This window comes from Scardinius erythrophthalmus, assembly GCF_964197995.2.
Source record: "Scardinius erythrophthalmus genome assembly, chromosome: 18".
Taxonomy (NCBI): domain Eukaryota; kingdom Metazoa; phylum Chordata; class Actinopteri; order Cypriniformes; family Leuciscidae; genus Scardinius; species Scardinius erythrophthalmus.
Window position 1 is genome coordinate 17,167,919 of NC_138238.1, and position 21,566 is coordinate 17,189,484.

Genomic DNA, 21,566 nt, shown 5'->3' on the forward strand with positions numbered 1-21,566 from the left:
GTCATCACTTTACAGTGTCACAATGACCGCCTTTTGTCAGTGCAAGTTTCTCAGGCCTGCCACTGGAAGGCACTAAATACTTCACATTTAAGGCATGACCAGTGCTTAATTTGTAAAGTGGGAGGTCCCGGAGCGCAGAGGGGGAGGGGGGGGGGGGGGATCCGGCGACTCAAAACGGGGGTTGGAGGTAACGGAACAAAAAAAAAAAATACACTGCCTAGCTTCTCTGCAGGGACAGCGCCAGAGAATTTTTAACGCATGTGCTGAGGGGGTGCTAGATCATTGACGGGGAGCTGCGCAAAACTTGGCCACTAAATATTTAATATTCAGTTAGCCTATGTTAATGATCACAATTAAAGTTTTCATTTTATTAAATTGAACAAGCGCAACATTCAGCATTCAATCAAATAGGCCTATTCTAAAAGATGTAGGCTATTAATAATAATGTTATTTCAACACAATATCTCGTTATTTCGAAATAATATGTGTGCGTGCATCTGTAAATCCGGTGACGCGTGTATTGATTTTTATTAATAAACAAGTGTTTTTTCTAAAAGTGTCGACTCGGCTGCAAAGATGAAGTTGACGATCGCCATCTCCGTGTGAACGCGCTTATAGAGAGAAATGCACATAAATAAGCCTAATGATATTATATTATTATGAGATATTATGTCGATATAGGCTACTGTGTCCACCGTGGTCTCCTTTTTGATCAGCGGAAACGATTTTTGCTTGTTTGGGATCTGACTGTCCAGCGTATTTGAAAAAGTTAAGCAAACTTTACTGTCTTTTTGATATTTTTCCCCTGAGTGAAACGGTCGAGGCTAACAGCAATCTCAACTCGTACAACAAGCGCGCAAGACGTGTCACAAACATTGAACACTACACAAACAGTATTTTTTTTTTTTTTTTTTTTTTTTTTTTTCATTTAGGCAATTAATTTTAGTGACACAGGAGGTGCCGGATCCAATAAAAAAGGTTCCGGATCCAATGTCGGAGGTGACGGAACATGTTCCGGCGTGTTCCGGCTCAAATTAAGCCCTGGGCATGACAATAATCTGACTCAAACAAATTACCCTAACACAGCCATGCAACAAGAATAGATTTCACAGTACACTGAATAAAGTGTAAAGTTATCTGGATGTCATACTTTCAAAGTGTGCACCAATTAATGCTTTGCTTATAAACCCTTACAACCCAGAATGCACCCTAATAACTGTAAGCATTATATCAGAGTCTTATTATTGGGAGTTAAGAGGGTCCATAGCTCTACCATTGTAAAAAGTGTAATGGCTAACTTGGATCACGTGTGCCTTGATAAAACAATGATCACATTACAGCCTTGACACCACTGAATTGAGTTGTAGCCAACAGTCAATAAAAAAAAAAAACCTTAAAAGGTTTTGGTTATATAGCTTACAAGAAATTATGTAATGTCTTTCTCAGTCCATCAAGTCACCAGAAATGGAGGATAAGTGCATTTTCATAATGTCACCTTACTTCCAATCAGCAAGAATAAAAAAGCCTGAAACACAAAACAGATAATACCAGATTGATGCTGGTCATGGCGTTTTACAGCAACTGTAAAAAATAAAAAAAAATAAAAAAAAATAAAAAAAAATATATATATATATATATATATATATATATATATATATATATATATATATATATATATATATGCCATATACGACCCAGATCACCTGTCCCATAAAGCAATGCATACAACTATTTCAGAGGTGTTTACTCATCATCATAGTTTTAAACATGCAATTATTCATATTTTTATGATGAATTTAAATAGTTTAAGAGTCTAATGTCTGGTTCTGGGAAAAGAGTATAAAATATTTACATAAAAAGATTTGAAATGTAGCAAAAACTACAGAGAAAAAAGCTTGATAAGATAAAAAAAACTGATATGATAATGATAAAAGCCTTCCAGACAGCTTTAATAAGAAATTCTAAAAGAATTTAATAAAAATAAAACAAATCAACCAGTAGGACATAAAACGAAATAATAATAAATGAGATGTGAACCAAATACAATTATGTATAATCAATCATTACAACATTATCTTCCAATAGTATCATATATTAGTGTTTAATGATTTAAATATGACAAGGTTTTATTACTGTAAATATGATAATAACCTTTGTTTCGGTGATCTCAGCAACAGCTTGTAGCACTGAATTTCTTTCCCGCCCTAATCGCCACATGCCTTACAAGATCAGATTTTTTAAAAGGCTCAGCTCTAAACTTGTGCCCAACTACCCGTTTCCAGACGAGTGGACTAAAACGAGCCAGGAGAACAAGTGGAAAGTTAAGTGTGAACGGATGGGATCTCTTTCTATATCAATTTATATGTAAATCACAGTAAATTACCAACCATATGGTAGTCCTCATTTAAAGTTCTCCCGAATTCATCCTTGCAGGGGTGCAACTGAATGAGGATCCATCTACAGCTAGATTGCTCTGTCAATAATATGTGTTTGTTGGCAGGCCGAGAATGAAGCTATGAAACCATCTGAAATGACTGCGCTGCCTATACACCTCCCTCGTGTGGCTTTAAGTGGAATCAGGGCTGGGGGGGGTTAGAAAAATAATTACTGGCTGAAAAATTATTATTTTGGTGCTGAAAGGAATGTTTGTTGGCTGATATCAGAAAATGTTAAACACTTGTTGTAGGCTAAAGTCATACTCGCTTAATCCACTAAACCCTATTTTTGAAAATCTATGTGTGTATAATGGCCGTGTGTTAGAGCAGCTGTTGCTAATGGAATATTTTGTTGTTGTTTAAAGCTAAATGTAACTTTATATATATATATATATATATATATATATATATATATATATATATATATATATATAGGTACGTCATTAGGCTACTGGGAGAGTGGGAAATCATCCAAAAAAAAAAAGAATCCACCTTCCAAATCTTGTTTTACTTTACCCGAATATGCTTTGATAAATCTATAACAATCATTTATATTTTAGAAGAAGAGCAGAGCCGAAGCACAACCAAAGCAATGTTCTTCCGCAAGACACATGCAATTTTATTTTTTGACCACTGGAGAGCCAAAAGTATTATAGTTGGTCATGAATCCCCAAAATAAAAATGTTGAGATGTTAACAGATATGTAGGTTCCACATCCATGAAAACATCAATAGCACTAAGTTTATTGTAAAGAGGAAAGTGGGGGGGGGGTTCCTTCGTTTTTTGGAGCGATTGAAAATGCATTCAGAGCCGATCACTTCCCTGCCCCCTCGCACCGTCACGAAAAGTGAGGTATGTGTAAATTCGGTGTGGTGATTGGCTACCGTGGCTGGAGAATATGTGTCTATATAAACATTTTCTGAGATTTTTTCTGCATTATTCATAGGAATGAACTCTTTTAATCCAATCGTTGCGCTGTATTATGCATGAGATTACGCAAGGTTCTCCCCAGCGTATAAGAAGGGCGCCTGAGAACACGTCATCAGATTCTTATTGTCTGAAGGAAAACGTGCAGGCATGCCCGAAGCCTACAGCGTGAAGCAGTATCTAAATTCCTTTCTCAGGGAACAGAGGTTACATACATAACCTTAGACGTTCCCTTTCGAGGGAACTTCTATGCTGCGTCAGCTGCTGATGCTATGGGGACGTCGTACCAACTACAGCATGCTGACCAATGCATGCTTGTTATTCTTAATCTAACAATCTAAGCCAGGGGTGGGCAAACTTTTTGGCTCAAGGGCCACACTGGGTTTTAAAAACTTGACAGAGGGCCGGCCCAGTAGCAGATTATGAAGCACGATCTCATGAAAGTGCGTATCTATACCACAAATTTTATTTCTCGTGCCATTTATATGCCAAAAAGGTTTTTTTTTTTTTTTTGGTTTTTTTCGTGCATGCTACACACTGTAAACCCCTTGGTTAGGATTAGGGGTGTGGAGTGCGTGCCTATTACACGTCATAAAGTGCATATGCACGCGAAAACATAGGCTATTATGCACTACAAATACAATTCGTGCATGGTATTCGCACCAAGATCGGGCTGAGCAAACAGACAATGTTGTGGCAATGTCTGTGCGAAATTCAACAACTGAGAGACGACATTCTGACAATACATTTTTTTATGCTAGATATCCCCCATTTAGCATGTTATGTTTTGATGTTAATTTTTAAAGATGTTAGATAATTATAGCCTATACTTTTTAAATATTGTTTATCCTTATTATTATTTAATGGCCTAACAGTAAATTAGAAACAAAACATCTGCAAGTGTACACTTAGAAGAGTAAAAATTACAGGTTACGTTAATTCAACTTTATTAAAACTGAATGGCAATTTGCACTTCCAAAAGTCATACATTTGTGGAAATAAACGAATATACAAATTTATTTAAGAATAATAAAATAAAACATAAAAGGCAAAGGGAGATCAGAACATTTAATGAAAAAAAAAAACGGTTTCTGTACATGGCAGACAGGGGAGCGTAGTCGAAGCCGGACGATAAAGGTCGGTAAACGGAATCGGGCAGGATACATCCACAAATCCAGAGGAGCAAAGAAACTAAATAGCAGACAAATCAAAGGAAAAACTAAGGTGTGCAAGCGGTTACCAAACATTTTTTTTCTCATTGAGTTTCCAAAAAAGGAAAAAACATTAACGTGCAACAAGTCTATGCGCTTAAGTCGCTGTCTGTTTGGTTTCCATGGTGACGCGTCATTGCTTGTTACGTGACACACCGCAGCCACAACAGCGCTGAATGAATGATGATCTGCTTTTATGTCATTTTTCCTTTTTTACATTTGTTAGCTATGGCATGCAATATCTGATATTCCGATTGTCAAATATATGCAACGCAATATATATATATATATATATATATATATATATATATAAAACGCAAAGTATTGCAAGAAAAAAGGCAAAATTAATAATAAAATCAATTTTTTTAAATACTCGGCGGGCCGGATTAAACAGCCTAACGGGCCGCATGTGGCCCGCGGGCCGTAGTTTGCCCACCCCTGATCTAAGCACTAAAGCTCAGTTTGGACCACCCAGATCTGTGTGTGACACAATTCGCTTCACCCCCAGTTCCTCAGAAGGAGAACTAGCTTTAGCCACGCTCTTCTCCCCAGGAATTCATTCTTGGAAAGGGCACAGACGATCTACGAGGAGCTGAAAGGACTGAAAAAGGGGGTGAGAGCTTAAGCTGTGACCCCATTCGATAACTCACTTTTTTTTGTCTTTTTTTATACAGCACCCAGAACTGTGTGTGGCCTTTTTGCTTGGCTCCCAGTTCCTCAAAAGGAAAGCTAGCCTTAGCCACCCTTTTGCTCTTCTCCCAGGAACTCGTTTACCACTGGGTGGTCTTGCCACACCCACAGATCCCCGACGTACGGCTTTCTCGTATTGCTCCACCTTTGCTCCCCACTCCTCGGAGTATGAGGAGGGGCAGCCGCACTTCTCCCCAGGAATTTGTTAGTGAAAAGGGAGATGACTTAGCAGGGGCCTGAACCCAGTGAGGGATATACTTCCCGAAGGCAGCCTACTACGTTCTCGCCTCTCTAAACCTGTCCACCATCATCTCAACAGCAGTGCTAAACAGCCCAGAGGGCGAGACAGGGGCATCAAAGAGGACAGTTTTATCTGACTCCTTGATCCCTGACAAATTAAGCAGAGATGTCTCTCTGTTGCCACCATAGCAGCCATGGACCGGCCAATAGAGTGGGCTGCCTGCTTGATGACGTAGAGAGCTACTGTAGATCTGTGGCTATACGCAGTTTAGTGACTACCTCAGGAGATAAACCCTCCCCCGATCCAGGTTTGTGCAGATCTGCCTGGTAAGTTCGCAGTACTGCCATAGAGTGCAGAGCTCCACCAGTCTGCCCAGCCTCCACATACGCTCTGCCCACCAACCTCGATGCCGTCAGACATGGTTTAGAGGGCAAAACAGGAGCCTTCAGTGATGAGGATGTCCCCGGAGAAAGGTAATTCGCTAAAATCCTTTCCACCCAAGGCATCCACCCATAACCCTGCTCGCTCAGCCCCTCTACATTCAAATTGCTCGAAGCAGAATGGACCACCCAGGTAGAGTATGGATGTCTCCAAGCACCTGAAACTTTGTTGTGCAGGTCTCGGAGAAAGGGAAGGCTCAGTGTACTGTAGCTGCACACTTATGACTCCGCAGATATCGTTCATCTAAACGACCTTCTATAGTCTAACACTTTGAGCCGGGCAGGGTTCGAATTACAAAGTGGCTTTCGGGGGAGCCCTATTTTCCGATCCTCCCTGACTGACTTTAACGCTTTTGGTGCATGTTCGGGCATTTAAATCAATAGGTTTACAGTAAACAGTACAGAACGTACTTGGTTACTTACGTAACCTTGGTTACCTTAGACTAGAGATAAGGGAACGAGTACTGCGTTGCCTTGCCGTGCTATTTCTCTCACGTCAGGTGTTTTCGCTTCAGTCGATTAGATCTGTCATATGGCGAGTTTTCTCTGTATTTATACTCTTCTATTTGGCGCGCAGAGTCTGGCAGGGTGCCAAGCGCTCCTATTGGATCGCGCGCTTGTGCTTTCTCGCCATTGGTTTGTGCAGTTGCCTCAGCACAGCCTATCAGCGCGAGCTCTGATGCTCTCGCTTGTGCTGCTGCAATGCGTTTTAAAATAAAGGCTTCAATATTCTCGAGAAAAGGAGTTTTCCCTTGTACAGAATGTACAAGAAATGTACAGAAAATCAAAATCTATATGCGACACAAAAAATGGACAGTGTTTTAGAGCTCCCCCTAAATGTCTCAAAGTAGGCTTTCAGGGGAGCCCAGGTCCTTTTCAGGGGAGCCGAGCTCCCCTTAGCTCCCCCGTAATTCGAACCCTGGAGCCGGGCCAGTTTAAACCCAGACTGTGATATGAGTCATAAGTTTCACTAGCTCATTGTATTCAGTGGTTTGCTGTATCGAGCAGGAAACAGATCTATTAAATATATCTGTTTCTACAGACACCAAGTCTATTATATCAGAATCACACACGAGCAATGAGTCCTCGCTTTCTGTGAAAGAAACCGCTGAGCAAGCCTCCGCTTTTGGCACATAGACAATGGAGCCGACGAGAGAGGTGAGGGGAACTCCATCACGCTCCTCTACCTGCTCCGTCTGAGATTCTCACTATTGTAACCTGTGCGCTGCCTCAGCAAATGCGACGCTAGAGCCGTGGGGCTCAGCGACTTGACTCTTTACTCATAAAGTCAGCTGGGAGCGGAGTTTTCTCAGTAAGAAATCATTGCAATGTATGCATCAAGCCCCCTCGAGGGCTGAATGTGAACTGTGAACTCCCAGTCAAATAACACACAGCTTGTGACTATAGCCAGGCGTTTAGAAACGCAGGCAACGAGGAACACAACGCTTGAATTGTCTGCTCGCCATTATTCTGCCTACCTTCTATCCTTTCTTCTTTCTTCACACAGCACTTACACAAGCGACTTCCTGAAGACAAAGAAGCCGATGACGTGTTCTCAGGCGGCCTTCTTATACGCTGGGGTCCATCTTGCGACGTCATCGCAGATCGCACTGCATCGGCCATTGTATGGTGTGTTTGTACACGTGCCTCAGACACCGGGTTCTGCGAGGGCAAGTCCCCCATAGCGTCAGCAGCTGACGCAGCATAGATGTTCCTCGAAAGGGAACTAAGTGAATGTCATACTGAATTTTGTCATACTAAAGTTTCAAGCCGACAAGAACAGCAAGCATTTACTTTCTGGTTTGTCTTCTAACTTTGGAGCAGACATCATCTGAGTACTATAATAATTTAATGAAGTCTCCAATGAAAGGAAATCATACACTAAGAATACCTGCTTATTATTGGTTCTGTGCACTCTGCTTCCTACAACGCAGACAAATAAATGATGCGGAAAATTAGAGCACCAAAAAAAATCACAGTGATTTACAATTACATGAGGTGACCCGAATAAAGCTGCCGGTGTACAAATGTAATTATAAGCAAATGGAAAAGATAGTAGAGAAAATTGTGTAATTCACAAGAGACTTTTTTTACTTGCTAATATTTCCTGCATTTTCTCCCCAGAGCTGTTAGACCTCAATGAGCATTGCATAATGCTTTTGTGCTGATTGGCTGACATTCTGCCACATTAATCGGGTATCCTAACAAAAAAATATCAAGATACACAAGATACTTATTTAGACAAGCGATGTATATTAAAGCAGTTAAAACTGAAAAGGGGGCAACATTTCTGTTGAAGGAGAAAGGACAAGATCTAGAGTGACTTAAATCAAAGTTAAGGAGGCAGTACTTCAGACCACCACTTTGCAGCTACCTCATTTAATCCTTATACTTTAAGCCCTGGTAAAAATAGAGCATGGAATACAAACCATCTAGTACTGTTGGAGAGATTAGTGGAGGATTATTTATCCATTTAGTCAGATAAGTACATATTCTGTAGAAGGAAGGATTTGTGGAAATAAGAGCCCTGGCCATCATGTCCCTTTAGTTAGTGGTTCTTATTCTACACACATGATGAACTAGAAGATTGCATGTTCAGATATGTGTTAAGGTGTGCTCACATTAGGCAAAAAGCTCCATTGTCTATTATCAATAGTGTAGGAAGCACAAATCTGCGTGAGGAAATCTTTCACCTACATGCGAAATTTCCAGTTGTGTGGATTCCTATTGAAATGACTGGAATTTGCCTGTGAAAATTAGTCGAACAATGGTAAATGTGACTGCGTCTGCACCTTTAGATCACTCATTATCATACATTGTGTTGCATGACACATACTTGTGAAGGCCCAACATTTGCTAAAAAATCTTTGGTCAGTAACATGATTACCCCACCATTGCACAGTGTGTGTTTGGGTACTGAAGTTGCTGGGGGCATGAGTTGTTTGTTTCTTGTCTTTTTCTCAGGGTCAGCACCATAAATACCTCTGTTGCCAAAAACTGCATTGACTGCAAATAGGAATAATGGGTTGAGAATGCAAACATGAATTATTGCCAAAACTGGACAGATCTTGTCAGCAATCGTTCTTGTCATGTCATGGTCATATCTGAAATGGATAAAAGACTGAGTACACCTAAACTTTGGTAGGGTTGTATTTATATGGAAAAGTTGCACTATATTGTTGATTAATGCTACAGATAAACCTTTGTGTTTTTACTTCTTTGTTTCTTTTTTCATTATGTGTATGTGACTGCATACATGTACACTGATTTTTATTTTTATTTTTAATAATAACTTGTTACAGCCAAATGTATTAGTTCATATCAAATATTTATTTAAAGGGCCCCTATTATGGATTTTTGAAAATGACATTTCATGTAGTGTGTAACATAGCTCTAAGTGAATGAAAACTTCCTGCAAAGTTTTAAATCTGAAAGTGCACCGTATATAAAGTTATTGCCTTTCAAAAGTAAGAGTCGACTCTGAGACTGAGTCAATTAAATGAATCGTTTTTCAAACGAGCCGTTTCGTTGTGACGTCAAGACGATACATTAGAATATTGCCCACCCACTTATTGCACACAGACAACAGGGAAAACGTAAACCTTAAACCAGCAGCTGATTCCTTTGGATACTGGATAGCATCAGGTCGAGAAGACGCTGTGCTCTATAATGTGAAGGCAAAGCCAGTTTTTTTTCACTGCCCAAAGACGAGCATGTAAAGAATCAGTGGTTAAAGTTAAAGGGGGAGTGAAATGCTCATTTTCACCCAATCTCCTGTTAATCTTGAGTAACTATAGAGTAGTATTGTCTTGCACTACTAGTAGTATTGTATACCCTTCATATCTCCAAAAAGTCTTTAGTTTTATTATATTATATTAAGAAAGATTGGATGTACCGAGTCTTTCCCGAAAAAACCGAGCGGCTGGAGGCGGGCCGTGTGGGCGAAGCTAAAGCTGTGCTAGCGCCAAGCTAGTAACAACACACAGAGACAATAGATTAGAAGCAGTTTTACTCACCGAACCTTTATCATTGTGACTGCTCGATCCTTAAGCATTAGACGATCTGCAAATCCATCGATCTGCAAATCCAAACAATCATCGTCGAAATGCAGGGAACAAACAGTCTACACAACTCCGTTTATGCTCAGGAAAACAAACTCCATCCACTGGTCCCTTAACGCTGGGTTCTTTGGGAATCTGTGCAGGGTTGTCTTGCCCTGGCAACCAAAAACACACTTCTTTGGTGACATTGGCTTCCCAAAAGCCGGGCAGGGCGCTTTGATGGCGAACTGCTTTCGCTCTCTTTCTCTGGTCTAGGAGTGCACGCGCGCCCGCGATCTTACCGGAGAAGTGCCCTTAGGACCCATATTAGGAAATTCCGTTACATCTGACGTCATACATACCCATACTCGAAAAAAACTTTCCGAAACTTGTGACAAACCGGAAGAACAATTTTTGGCACAGAAATACTCCTTCAAACGTGCAATTAAATTTATGAAACTTTGTCCATGTTTAGCATGGGAATCCAACTCTTTAACAGTGTAAAAAACTCAGTATGCATGAAATAGCATTTCACCCCCCCTTTAATCTTTACCACGATATCACAGCAGTATAATCCTAAACGTTTGCTGTGTTCCCTTTATTTTACTGAACACTGCTTCTAAAATCTCAGAGTTCAATACAGGATTCACAAACCGCTTGCACTTGAAAGATGGTGTTCAAAATACTTAGTTTTGAGTTTTATATTGTGTAGGTCTCCTGCTAACTGGCTAACTCACATTATCACTGTCTAACTGAAATACTTCTGCTAATCAGTTGTGGGCCACTATTTCCTAAAAAAAAAATGTGTCTATTAATGCTGATTGTCTGTCGTTCTCACTACTTTGAGGAAATATTTGTTTTACCAATGTTTATGTTACATCAGATCATTCACGCTAGAACTCAGCTTATATATATATACATGCACTGTTATTGATACAGTTTCCACGTGTTCACCGCAATATATTAGAAAAAGACTCGGTAAATAAATTAGTACAAGTAAAATAATGGGTTTGTTGATGGACATGCACTTGATGGTGATGCTGATGGTGAGGAATTACAGTTGCAACATCTCATATAATGCACCTTATCTGAGTAGTGTGTCACTGAGAAAAATTGAGTCCTGCTCGAGTCGTCCTTGCGATGGAGGTTCGGGTTGAATGAATTCTTCCAATGTTTCATCATCGGACTCGCGCTCGCACTGATATGGTAAAATCGACGTCATTGTTTGTTACTGTGTTTAGGTGTAGGAAGCCTCAGGACAAGCAGAGCTGACGTTGTTATGGAAATGGGAGGTTTTGTTTTCAACAGTCTGTACACGGTAGGCCAATCACAACAGACTGAGCTGTCTGGCCAATCAGAACAGAGAAAAGGAGGGATTTAGATTTCATTCGACGAGTCGTTTGAGAGTCATTGAAAATGTGATGATGTGCAAATGTATAGAGCTGGTAAGTCCCGCCCCTTCCGCTGACCCCACTGGACCTCTAGGTTGAAAAATCGTCAATGCAAGTGAATGTGAGAAAATAATTATTTTCTGGTCATATTTGAATTTTGCCATGAATGTGAACATATGTTGTCTGTGAATTTTTAATATAATTTTTCGTGTGAAGAATGCTACAATTTAGCAGGTAGAAGTTTGATACGGTTAGACTTTGTGTGAGAGCACTTTGTGGACTACAACTCTTTTTACATCAGACGTGAATCTGAAGAAAGAACAGCCCATTTGGTTTGAATGGTGACATTTGGGTACAAAACACACAGGCATCTCGATCTGTCTCCATAGATTATCGCAGCATTAGCACCGTGATTTGACAAGTGGAGGGAAAATGTGTTATGGGGTGACGTCACATAGGCGACATGTAGTCTTTCTCGTTATGTCTTTTCCACAACTGCTAGCCAAAGACTCGTGCAATATACTGTCAAACTCGTAACATGAAAAATTATATAAAAAATTCACAGACAACATATGTTCACATTCATGGCACAATTCAAACGGGACCAGAAAGTAATTATTTTCTCACATTCACTTGCATTGACGATTTTTCAACCTACAGTAGAGGTCCACTTGGGGTTTTACAGATGGGCGGGACTTACTAGCTCTATATTATGAGGAAACTACATTAGTTAGCATGAAGTAATAATTAACTGCACTTATACAACATTTATTCATCTTTATTAATGTTAATTTCAACATTTACTATACTTTATTAAAATCTTGTTAACATTAGTTAATGCACTGTGAACTAACATGAACAAACAATGAACAACTTTATTTTTATTAACCAACGTTAACAACAAATGTATTGCCCATGGTTAGTTCATGTTAGTTAATACATTAACTAATGTTAACTATAATGAACCTTATTGTAAAGTGTGTTACCGAAATGTTATTGTAAAGCCCATCTCTAATCAATATACATTTATTTTGACATAAGCCCCCCAACAAATGTTGGGGCTTTTTAGTTTTACAAAATTTCACCAGATGAAACATAAGCTAAATTAATTATGAAAGTAGAATGCTGAGTTAAGATAAAACAACAAAAAATAACTTTTTGCTTATTGTGATGTCTTTTTAAAAATATAGGCTACATCACATCAGTATTCTGATGGTGTCTGGTGTTCATTTTTCTGTTGGGAGTATTATTTGCTTTTAGACAAATTGAACAAAAATGGGTTTAAACCAGACAACATGGTTTTCAATTAGACCAATATAACAATGCACTTATATAAATGTGGTTGTTTCATTTTTTTTCAGTGTACACTTATGAGCAATGAACACTCTTTTCCACACTTTTGCTTTTCATTTTATTGTCAGTGTGGTGCACTATACTTTAGGCCTATTTAATAGGACTGAGAACCCTCTTAAACGCTCTTTTGTACAAAGCTGAAGTTGAACTGCCTTGCATGCCTTCACTACAAGTTTTCAAAAGACTGTCAATTAATAGTGATATAAAAGCAACAGCCAAAAGTGCCACTACACTGTGCATGTATTAGACACTGGCACTGTTGCATAAAACATTTAATGGAACTGTGTAAAAGAGTATGAAGTAACTGACATTACTGCAGTGCAGTGATTCCCTGCATGAGGATGATGCTGAATATGAGCAGAGATTTAATGCATAATTCTTCTCTGCACAGATAGTCTAATGGGTCCCAAATCTTACACCATCTAACTTCCACCATGGATATATGTTCTACAGATGGAGATAATGGCCATGTGCAGGATATACGTTAAAATGTTGTGGCTTAACTGGAGCTGTTAAATTAGTGCTCAGAGGATAAATTGCTTTATATGCACTTAACGAATAAGATATTTTATGATGCTCTAATGTGCTTTTCAGTGATTGCATGATGAATTTTAATATGCAATTAGAATTACTGTAACCCATTAGAGCTCCATTGAAAATAGTGTTACCATGAGACTAAATTTACATTACAAAAAAACATGAAACGTTAATTGAATAACTGAATCTTTTATATTATTAATGCATTTATAAACGGGGACGCATACAGAATCATACTCTTATGGGGGAGGGAATAAAAACAAAACAGAAGGGGAAAATGTAGAAGAAAAGAGAAATTAAAAAGAGAAACTTTTTAAAACTTTTTTTAAAATTGTAATAAATAAATTCAAATTTAATTAAATAAAATTTACTTTGATTAAAATTCATTAAAATATGAATTGAAATATATAGGCCTATATAATCTTTTGAAAATATTAAAATGTAAAATATTATTATTAAAATGTTTTTAAATTATTTTAAACTATTTAAATGTAAAAAGTTATTATTTTCATTATAATAATTTAATAATAATTATAATATTATATATAATATATATAATTTTTACTTATTATTTAAAAAAATAATGTCTGTAAATGTAAAATCTATTGATGTAATAAACCTACTCTGAGAAATATTCACTGCAGGAGTAAAAAATGTGACAACAAGCACCACCCCCCCCCTATTTATTTACAATCTATCCTAAGACTTTTTAAAGATACAGATGTATTGTTGGTGGAAATATAAGAAATGATGCACAGAAAGATATGTTGTCTTTTTAAAGTTTAAATAACTTTATCTTGGCGGGGGAAAAAAACAATCTAATAATAATAATTAATTATTAATTAATAATTGCGTAAAATCAAGCAAGATTTGTTAAGGAGTTATATGTTTTGAGTATCATTTGGATTCCATCGCAACAGATTAAACATCACTGAATGCGCGAGCACTGAATCAGTCTCCGCCCACCTCTATAAAACACAAACTGCAGATGATCATGGATTAGTGAAAGCACGCGCGCGAGGTATCAACTGCACACTCGTGGACTGTCGTCAAAGAAAGTAAGAAAAATATTTTCACTGTGTTTTATTGTCGTGTTTATTTGACAAAAGTTTAATCTTACAAATGAAATAATGACAATGCTGAGATCACGGCATGCTTCTGCACACGCGCAGATCGGTTGCTACTTGTATTCCCAATTATAATTATCCTGTATAATAGTTTAATAAAAGTGTCAGTTGAAATGGAAATTCGAATGAAATTATGATTTTATAAGACTTCAGCCTTTTATTTTAGAATAGATTTGGCTAAATAAAGTTTGTTAATATGAAAAGGTGATTAGATAACATGCTGGGGTCAGGAATCAGGATGCTTGAGGACAGCGATCAGATCAGATCACTAGTCACGATTTAAGTAGCCAGTTACAGTTACAGTAAGCCGTCAATACAGGCCAAGACAGAAGGATCTTCCCCTGTCACTTGAAATGTAACTTTAGTGATGGGGTCAGGGGTTTCATCAACGAAACCCCCATCCACACCTCCAGCCCAGTGTGATAAATGTGGGACGAAGTAAGTTTCAATGCAGTTCTGTCTGCAGCTTTTTTCCGTGTATGTTTTACCGGTATTTATTTTTTAATTTTAGCCCAATGTCTGGAAACGAGGAGCGCACTTTCATTGCCATCAAGCCTGATGGAGTGCAGAGGGGACTTGTCGGAGAGATCATCAAGCGCTTCGAACAGAAAGGGTTCAAGTTAGTTGCTATGAAGTTAATCCAGGTAAATTAAATGAACCTTTTTAATCTCAATAGTTTGTATTGGACTTGCATTTTAATAGCCAAACAGTGCTAAAGAGGGCGTCGAGATTAAAGGGATTGTTCGTAATGTTGGTAACCAGACAATTGACGACACCCGCATTGACTATATGACTTCTACACGGTTTCAACAGAAGACTCATACAGGTTTGGAACTTGGGGATGAGTAAATGATTACATAATTTCCATTTTTGGGTTATCCCTTGAATGGCGGTTACATGCTATAACATTAGTTTTATTTGTGGATGTATTGTGCAATGCGAATGTAACAAAAATGCAAGATTTGTTTTTTTATTTCTACATTATTTAAAAATATATTTATCATAGGCTATATATTATCACTAGGCAGCTCTCATAGCAACATTCTGTTATTTCAGCATCTTCTAGCAGAAGGATGCTACTTGACAGAATTTGTATATATCTATATATCTTTGTGTATATCTAAGTAAAAATGAAGAAAAAATGCAGATGAAAATACATTATATATATATATATATATACACACACATGATTTTAAAATATATTATATTATCTAATGAATGTTTTTAATATAAACTATATACAGTACATGGTTAGAAATATTTCTAACTTGACAAAAATAAGTTAAGCCTATATTATGTAAATATATAATAGGCTATACTGTATTCTAGTTAATGGTTTCAAAATTTTTTATAATTTTTATATAATTCTATTAGAACTGCAATTTAATTTGATTCTCTGATTGTTACATTTTTACTATATTACTTAACAGATTAAAAACGTTATATATTTTCGATTTTTCCCTAGTCTATAATTTTAGAAAACTCTATTTTTAGTGTGAGGGAACTTGAACTCTCTCAGACACGCACTTGTTTTAGGGGTTAAACCAATTACTAGTTCCTTGTGGTCTGCACATATATATCATCATGTGACTTTCTCGTTACAGTAAACATGACCACAAGCACAAAATGAAGATTTTGTCATAAAAAAAAAAAAAAAACTCAAAGGGGGATGTGGGATTAACGGACCTTTAATTCACAAAACTTTCTCCACTGCTGTGTTTTTTGCTTGTCTTTAATGCAGGCCGATGAGGATCTTCTAAGACAGCACTACGGTGACCTAAAGGACCGGCCGTTCTTCCCTGGGCTTGTCAGTTATATGTCCTCTGGCCCTGTGGTTGCCATGGTAAACCTATTTATATTTATTTTCCCCAGAGTGCGGCTCTAAGGCACTTTGAATTTAATAATGTTTATCCCTTATTGCTAATAAATATTCTTCATACATTTCATGAAGTTGACTGTACTAATGTTATTTCCGTGATATATTTTTAGGTGTGGGAGGGTTTTAACATTATTAAAACCGGTAGAGTAATGCTCGGCGAGACTAATCCTATTGACTCCAAGCCTGGGACTATCCGAGGTGACTTTTGCGTTCAGGTTACCCGGTAAGATCTCATACTGTATTCTAAAATTACATTTTGATGACTTTGTTTCAAAGTGCTATTTTAAAGGTTCCTAATTTTGTTCTCCTTCAATAGGTTTACATGCATCCAAGGTCAAAAAAACACTTGAATTTTCTCACAATATACATTGTATATCACTTCATTTTGAAGCGTCTGAAAATCTGAGAAAATCTGCCTGGACACAATTGTGAGAAAATCGAGCCGAGATCTCACAAAAAGCCAATTGTCTCATCATAACAGACAGATATGCATTTGTATACACTAGATTTGGTACTTGTTCAAAGGTTACATACAATTTGTAGGATGGTTTGTATTTATTTGTGAAATATTATCTAGGCTCATTTATTTATATTTGTAAAACACAATATATATTTGTTACTCCACTGCATTTTCGCTCAGATTAACCTTTGTACTTAGACTGGGTAAACCCAGCCCGATCTGCCGGCGATTTGATTTCGCCCTGCAGCTCAGGCTGGAAACCTGTACATTTTTCTATCCTGCTTCTGATACAAATCTGCGGGGACCAATCACAAACTGGCTTACCCACCTGGCGCGCTATTGCCGTGTTTAACACGATGACGATAGAGAAGCGATGGCAAGCAGTCTCTCGCTTGACCGTCCATCCAATTCCTTTTAACCTCTTGACGATGCTCAATGGCTTCTTTAATTTAGCAAACAAATCGCTCGAGTGGGTGTAAATACCACTCACTTTCATGTTTTTTTTTTTTGCACAACCTGCAAAAATCACTCGATGCCATTGCTGCTTCTGCAAACCGCTGATCAATGCTACAAACCAACACATTTGTGTTGACATGTTTCCTGCCTCACGTTGGTCTGATTGGTTAAAGGACTATCCAATTGCGTACAGAGTCATTTGAACTATACCCGTTGATTACGCCTCTTGTGCAGCAGAAAATACAGAGCAGACTCCCCAGACTAATGTTCAATCTTAAAAGATTGAGCTTGGTCTGGTGATAGCCAGACTACTTTGTACTTGCACATTGCTTTCTGTTTGTTTGCGAGGCGAGTTTTCCTTTGCAAGCAGATCGAGTTTGTTTGCAAAATGCTGTATTTGTTTGTTTAATTATGGCACAAAATGAACTCCATACTGTTGCTTCGATTCAAGAGCGCCATTGCGTCGTTAATTCACGTCGCTTAATCGTGCTCCGTGTGAAAGGCCCTTCAGAGTGAACTTTGATTTGAACATCAAATAATCCTGAAAAAATGCATCACGGTTTACACAAAAATATTAGGCAGGACAACGGTTTTCAACAGTGATAATATATAATAAATGTTTCTGAAAGATCATGTGACACTGAAGACTGTAATGATGTATGTAATGAGTAATGATGCTGAAAATTCAGCTTTGTTATCACAGGAATACAATTTAAAAAAATTAAATGGTAATAATATTTCACAATATTGCCGTTTTTACTGTATTTTCGGTCAAATAAACGCAGCCTTGGTGCGCATAAGAGACTTTACATTTTACCGACCACTAACTAGAATGTATCTGTCACTTTCATTTATTTACCTGCACTAGTTTTTGCTAACATTAAATTGCTTTGGCTTCAGGAACATCATTCACGGCAGTGATTCTTTGGACAGTGCCAACGCTGAGATCAACCTGTGGTTCAAACCAGACGAGATCTGTGACTACACCAAATGTCAGGACAGCTGGCTCAATGGCTGAACACGTTATTTTTCTGCACATTTCTCCGCACATTTCTCCCTCTCTGGAGTTTCTGCTTTGATTCAGTTCTTTTTCATTCCCCCCCCCCAATGTTTCTGGTGCTTGTCTTTTCAATAAAACAATAAATCCTGTGAGTTCAAGGGACACTTTCAATGAGCTGGTACTATATTATAAAACAAAAGCTCGAGCCATGCCGACACAAGTCATGTAATTCAAGGATTTATTGAACATAATACTTCAAGTAGTTCAAATGGATGAATTAGAAGCCTATTTATTCTTACTGTATGGTATTCGTGGCCCCATTCAGGCAAAGCAACGAACCATGTGTATGTTTTTTGTCAGAGCAATGCCACATGAAGCACTGCAGAAAGGAATGAATTTGGGTAAATAAAGTACACAGTGCTCATTTAAATGATACTGTAGCACCAGCAGTGCTGTTTTCATAAAGTCCATTAAAATATCATTATGCCACATAATACAAAATATAGGATTCCAGATTGCTACTTAGAAAAAAATAAAGCATGCAAGAACAGGATGGTCTGGTCTTCTCGCAGATTTTTGAACAATGTAGTTTACATCAGACAGTTAGAGAAAGTCTCTTTCATTCAAGTACTGGTTGTTTTACCAGTGTACAGTACATGCAGAAATAAATTGATACAATAAAATATACATAGTACATACACTACATAAATGTTGAATATGTAAAAGTGCACAAGATTCACAGAAGTGAATAGCCGTTTGAGACTTTAAAGCTCCATTTGAACACTTCTCGTCCTCTAGTTTGGTGATATTTTTGTGTTTTAACCACATGGGCCCCTGTTTATTAAAATGCAAGTTCCCTTTTGGTCAGCCGAGACAAAAAATGTAGTGCTTTGCAGTTTCTAGTTTTGCCAGAATGACAGCATTCACAAAGAGGGACTGTCCCTTTTTAACCTGACAAAGCAAATAAATTATCGTTCTGGTACAAAAATATATAATAGATGTAATCCATACAATGTTTTCTCTTTCCCAAAACACAACAGTTGTCAAAATATACTATGGCTCTATTATTTTGTTAAGAAGTGTCATTTTCTTAACATTTTAAGATCTAGTTAAGCAAAGGTTTAAACAGACACTGCACAGTGCAACTACAAATATACTGTACAACACTGAATCTGTTGGCAGGACATGAAGTTTCATTATAGTAAAACATACTTGGTCCATGAGGTTTGGGTCATTACACAATGATGATGTCCGCTGAGCAGTTTTCTTATGTTTTGATCAGTTGTATTATTGCTTACTTTTGAACCAAATAAAGGATCCTCCCGTCTACAGAAAACCCAATTGAAGAGTGATAAGTCTCAGAGCACTTGAAACAGAGATCTGGTTGTATCTCACTTAGATTTTACACCGTATATCCATTTGCTAGAGGCCAACTGTAAGTCTTGATCTGAGCACAACAGGAAATTAAAAGTGTCTCTGTGGGAAGAGCTTTAGTACAGTAGATCTGAACAGTAAGTGCTTACATTCTGCAATCTTCACTGTAGATATCCTGTCCGAGCAAACCGAAGATGCAGAAAGCAACATTTTGGGATAAGATTAGAGATGTGAAAGTGGATCTTTTGTGGAAATTTGAGGCAGGATCCACCGCAGTTCATTGCAACTAGTATCTTAAATTAGCTAATTTAATTCAACTGTTAAAACCAATACTTGTAAGCAGGATCACCAAGGTGTGTTGTAAACAAAGTGTGAGAAGTTAGACATCGCATGTCTAAATCATCCAGAAGCTCGCATGAAGGCCCCATGCATAGGTTATAGGAATTACAGTAGGTCAATCCAACATGGCTTCCAGCTGGTCAGCAAGATCATCGAACATGTTCCCTATATCATCAAGAATGTTCCCAGCTGACTTCACTGTGTTAATGCCCCTGAGAGAAAGAAGAGCAAAAACAAGGTTGAGAAGGTTTAAATTGGAGGTATTGTGAGTGTGTCTTAAAGTCCCCCTGTAGTCAATCATTTTATCCCTTAAAACTAATTTTTGATCACCAAAATGACATATTTAAAGTTTTTTCCTGTTAATTTTTTTTATCTGTGCCTGAAAAAGCTTGAATTTAACTCTACATCATTTAGTATTCGTGGAACCATGAATATGCAAATGAGCCCCGACTCCACTCACTCACACAGACTCGTCTACAAGTTGATGTATCAGAATGTTAATGAGTTTTATGTATCGCTCTCTAGAATGCCACACATGGCACTAATTAATATGATTAGCCTTTTGCTTGACTACGTTATTGAACAGCTAATAATGTGTTGCTAAAGTTACACAAGCCATGTTTGCGTTCACCATCTCAGAATCAGACTAGATGCCTTCTAACAATCAGCATCCTTAGAAATGCTTTGAACATCAGTGGAGAAAGGCATATAGTTCATTATAACATTGTAATATACATCACATACTAAATTCACCCACTATATTGCTAAATGTACCAGATATTTCATATCAACAGAAAAATATACCGGGATAACCTGGGACTCCCCTGCTTCGCAGCATAGTTAATGATACGCTAACGCTCGTTACCCTCGTGACGTGATTGGTTACCAGGTAGTTTGTGATGCGATTTTTTCACTTTTAATGAGGAAATACTCAGCTATGGTGTTGAATTTGCACATGGTTTGTCTTAAAGCATATTAAAAACACCACATAGACATATAAACAACATTCAAAACTTGATTTTTACCACAGGGGGTCTTTAATAAAGGCGTGTTTACACTGACAAGCAACCTGCCGTCCTTTTACATTTCGATGAGAGTTTGCTATTTTTTAGGCGCTTGAGCGACCGTCGGCGATGAGATGTTGGCGTACAGTTTCCTACAATGAGATGCTCTTGTCCTGAACTTTCAATGTGATAGATGAACTGGAGGTAATATTAGCCATTAATATAGCCAAAATAACTATTTTTAATTTCATTTATCAATAATAATATAAGTCTAGTATATAGTATAGTATATACAGCACAGTATACAGTAGTTAGTATATTAGTACTCCAATCTGAACATAGTCAGGAGTGGGGTTACTTTATTTAAAACACACTGACTGGGGGGTTTATCCTTGATTAGCATATGCTATGCTATGAGCTAAATCTGTTCAAAATGCAAAATAAGGTTCAACGCAGACAGATTGACCAGCAACACTGCTGACAGTGGATTTGTTGTGATGAAATAGAAGGGGAATCAAATGAAAGTCTAAATTGTTGAGACACCATCTGTCTCTGTCCATGAGATAAGTACATCAACAATCTGTCTTCATCGCAGCCAAACAGATCAAAGAGTCAAAGGAAAAAGAGGCACTAGTTTTAGGGAGATCACTTATTGCTAGATT

At 37.8% G+C, this 21,566-nt stretch overlaps 2 protein-coding genes across 6 annotated transcripts in view; one reads left to right on the top strand and one right to left on the bottom strand.

The window, feature by feature from the left end:
• nme2a (NME/NM23 nucleoside diphosphate kinase 2a) overlaps positions 1-18,356 on the top strand; it is a 34,450-nt gene extending 16,094 nt beyond the window's left edge. Inside the window, exons 2-5 of the mRNA XM_081393442.1 lie at positions 14,904-15,036; positions 16,134-16,235; positions 16,382-16,494; positions 18,088-18,356. Of these exons, the coding sequence (XP_081249568.1) occupies positions 14,908-15,036; positions 16,134-16,235; positions 16,382-16,494; positions 18,088-18,205 (462 nt within the window). The 5' untranslated portion in view covers positions 14,904-14,907 and the 3' untranslated portion in view covers positions 18,206-18,356. The remainder of the gene's footprint in view (positions 1-14,903; positions 15,037-16,133; positions 16,236-16,381; positions 16,495-18,087) is intronic.
• A 56-nt stretch (positions 18,357-18,412) lies between these two features.
• Positions 18,413-21,566, bottom strand: part of LOC308706904 (CASK interacting protein 2) — a 74,966-nt gene continuing 71,812 nt past the window's right edge. For all 5 annotated transcript variants that reach the window (XM_081392799.1, XM_081392798.1, XM_081392796.1 and 2 more), the window contains one exon: positions 18,413-20,112. In XM_081392799.1, coding sequence (XP_081248925.1) covers positions 20,016-20,112 — 97 coding nt within the window. In that variant the 3' untranslated portion in view covers positions 18,413-20,015. The remainder of the gene's footprint in view (positions 20,113-21,566) is intronic.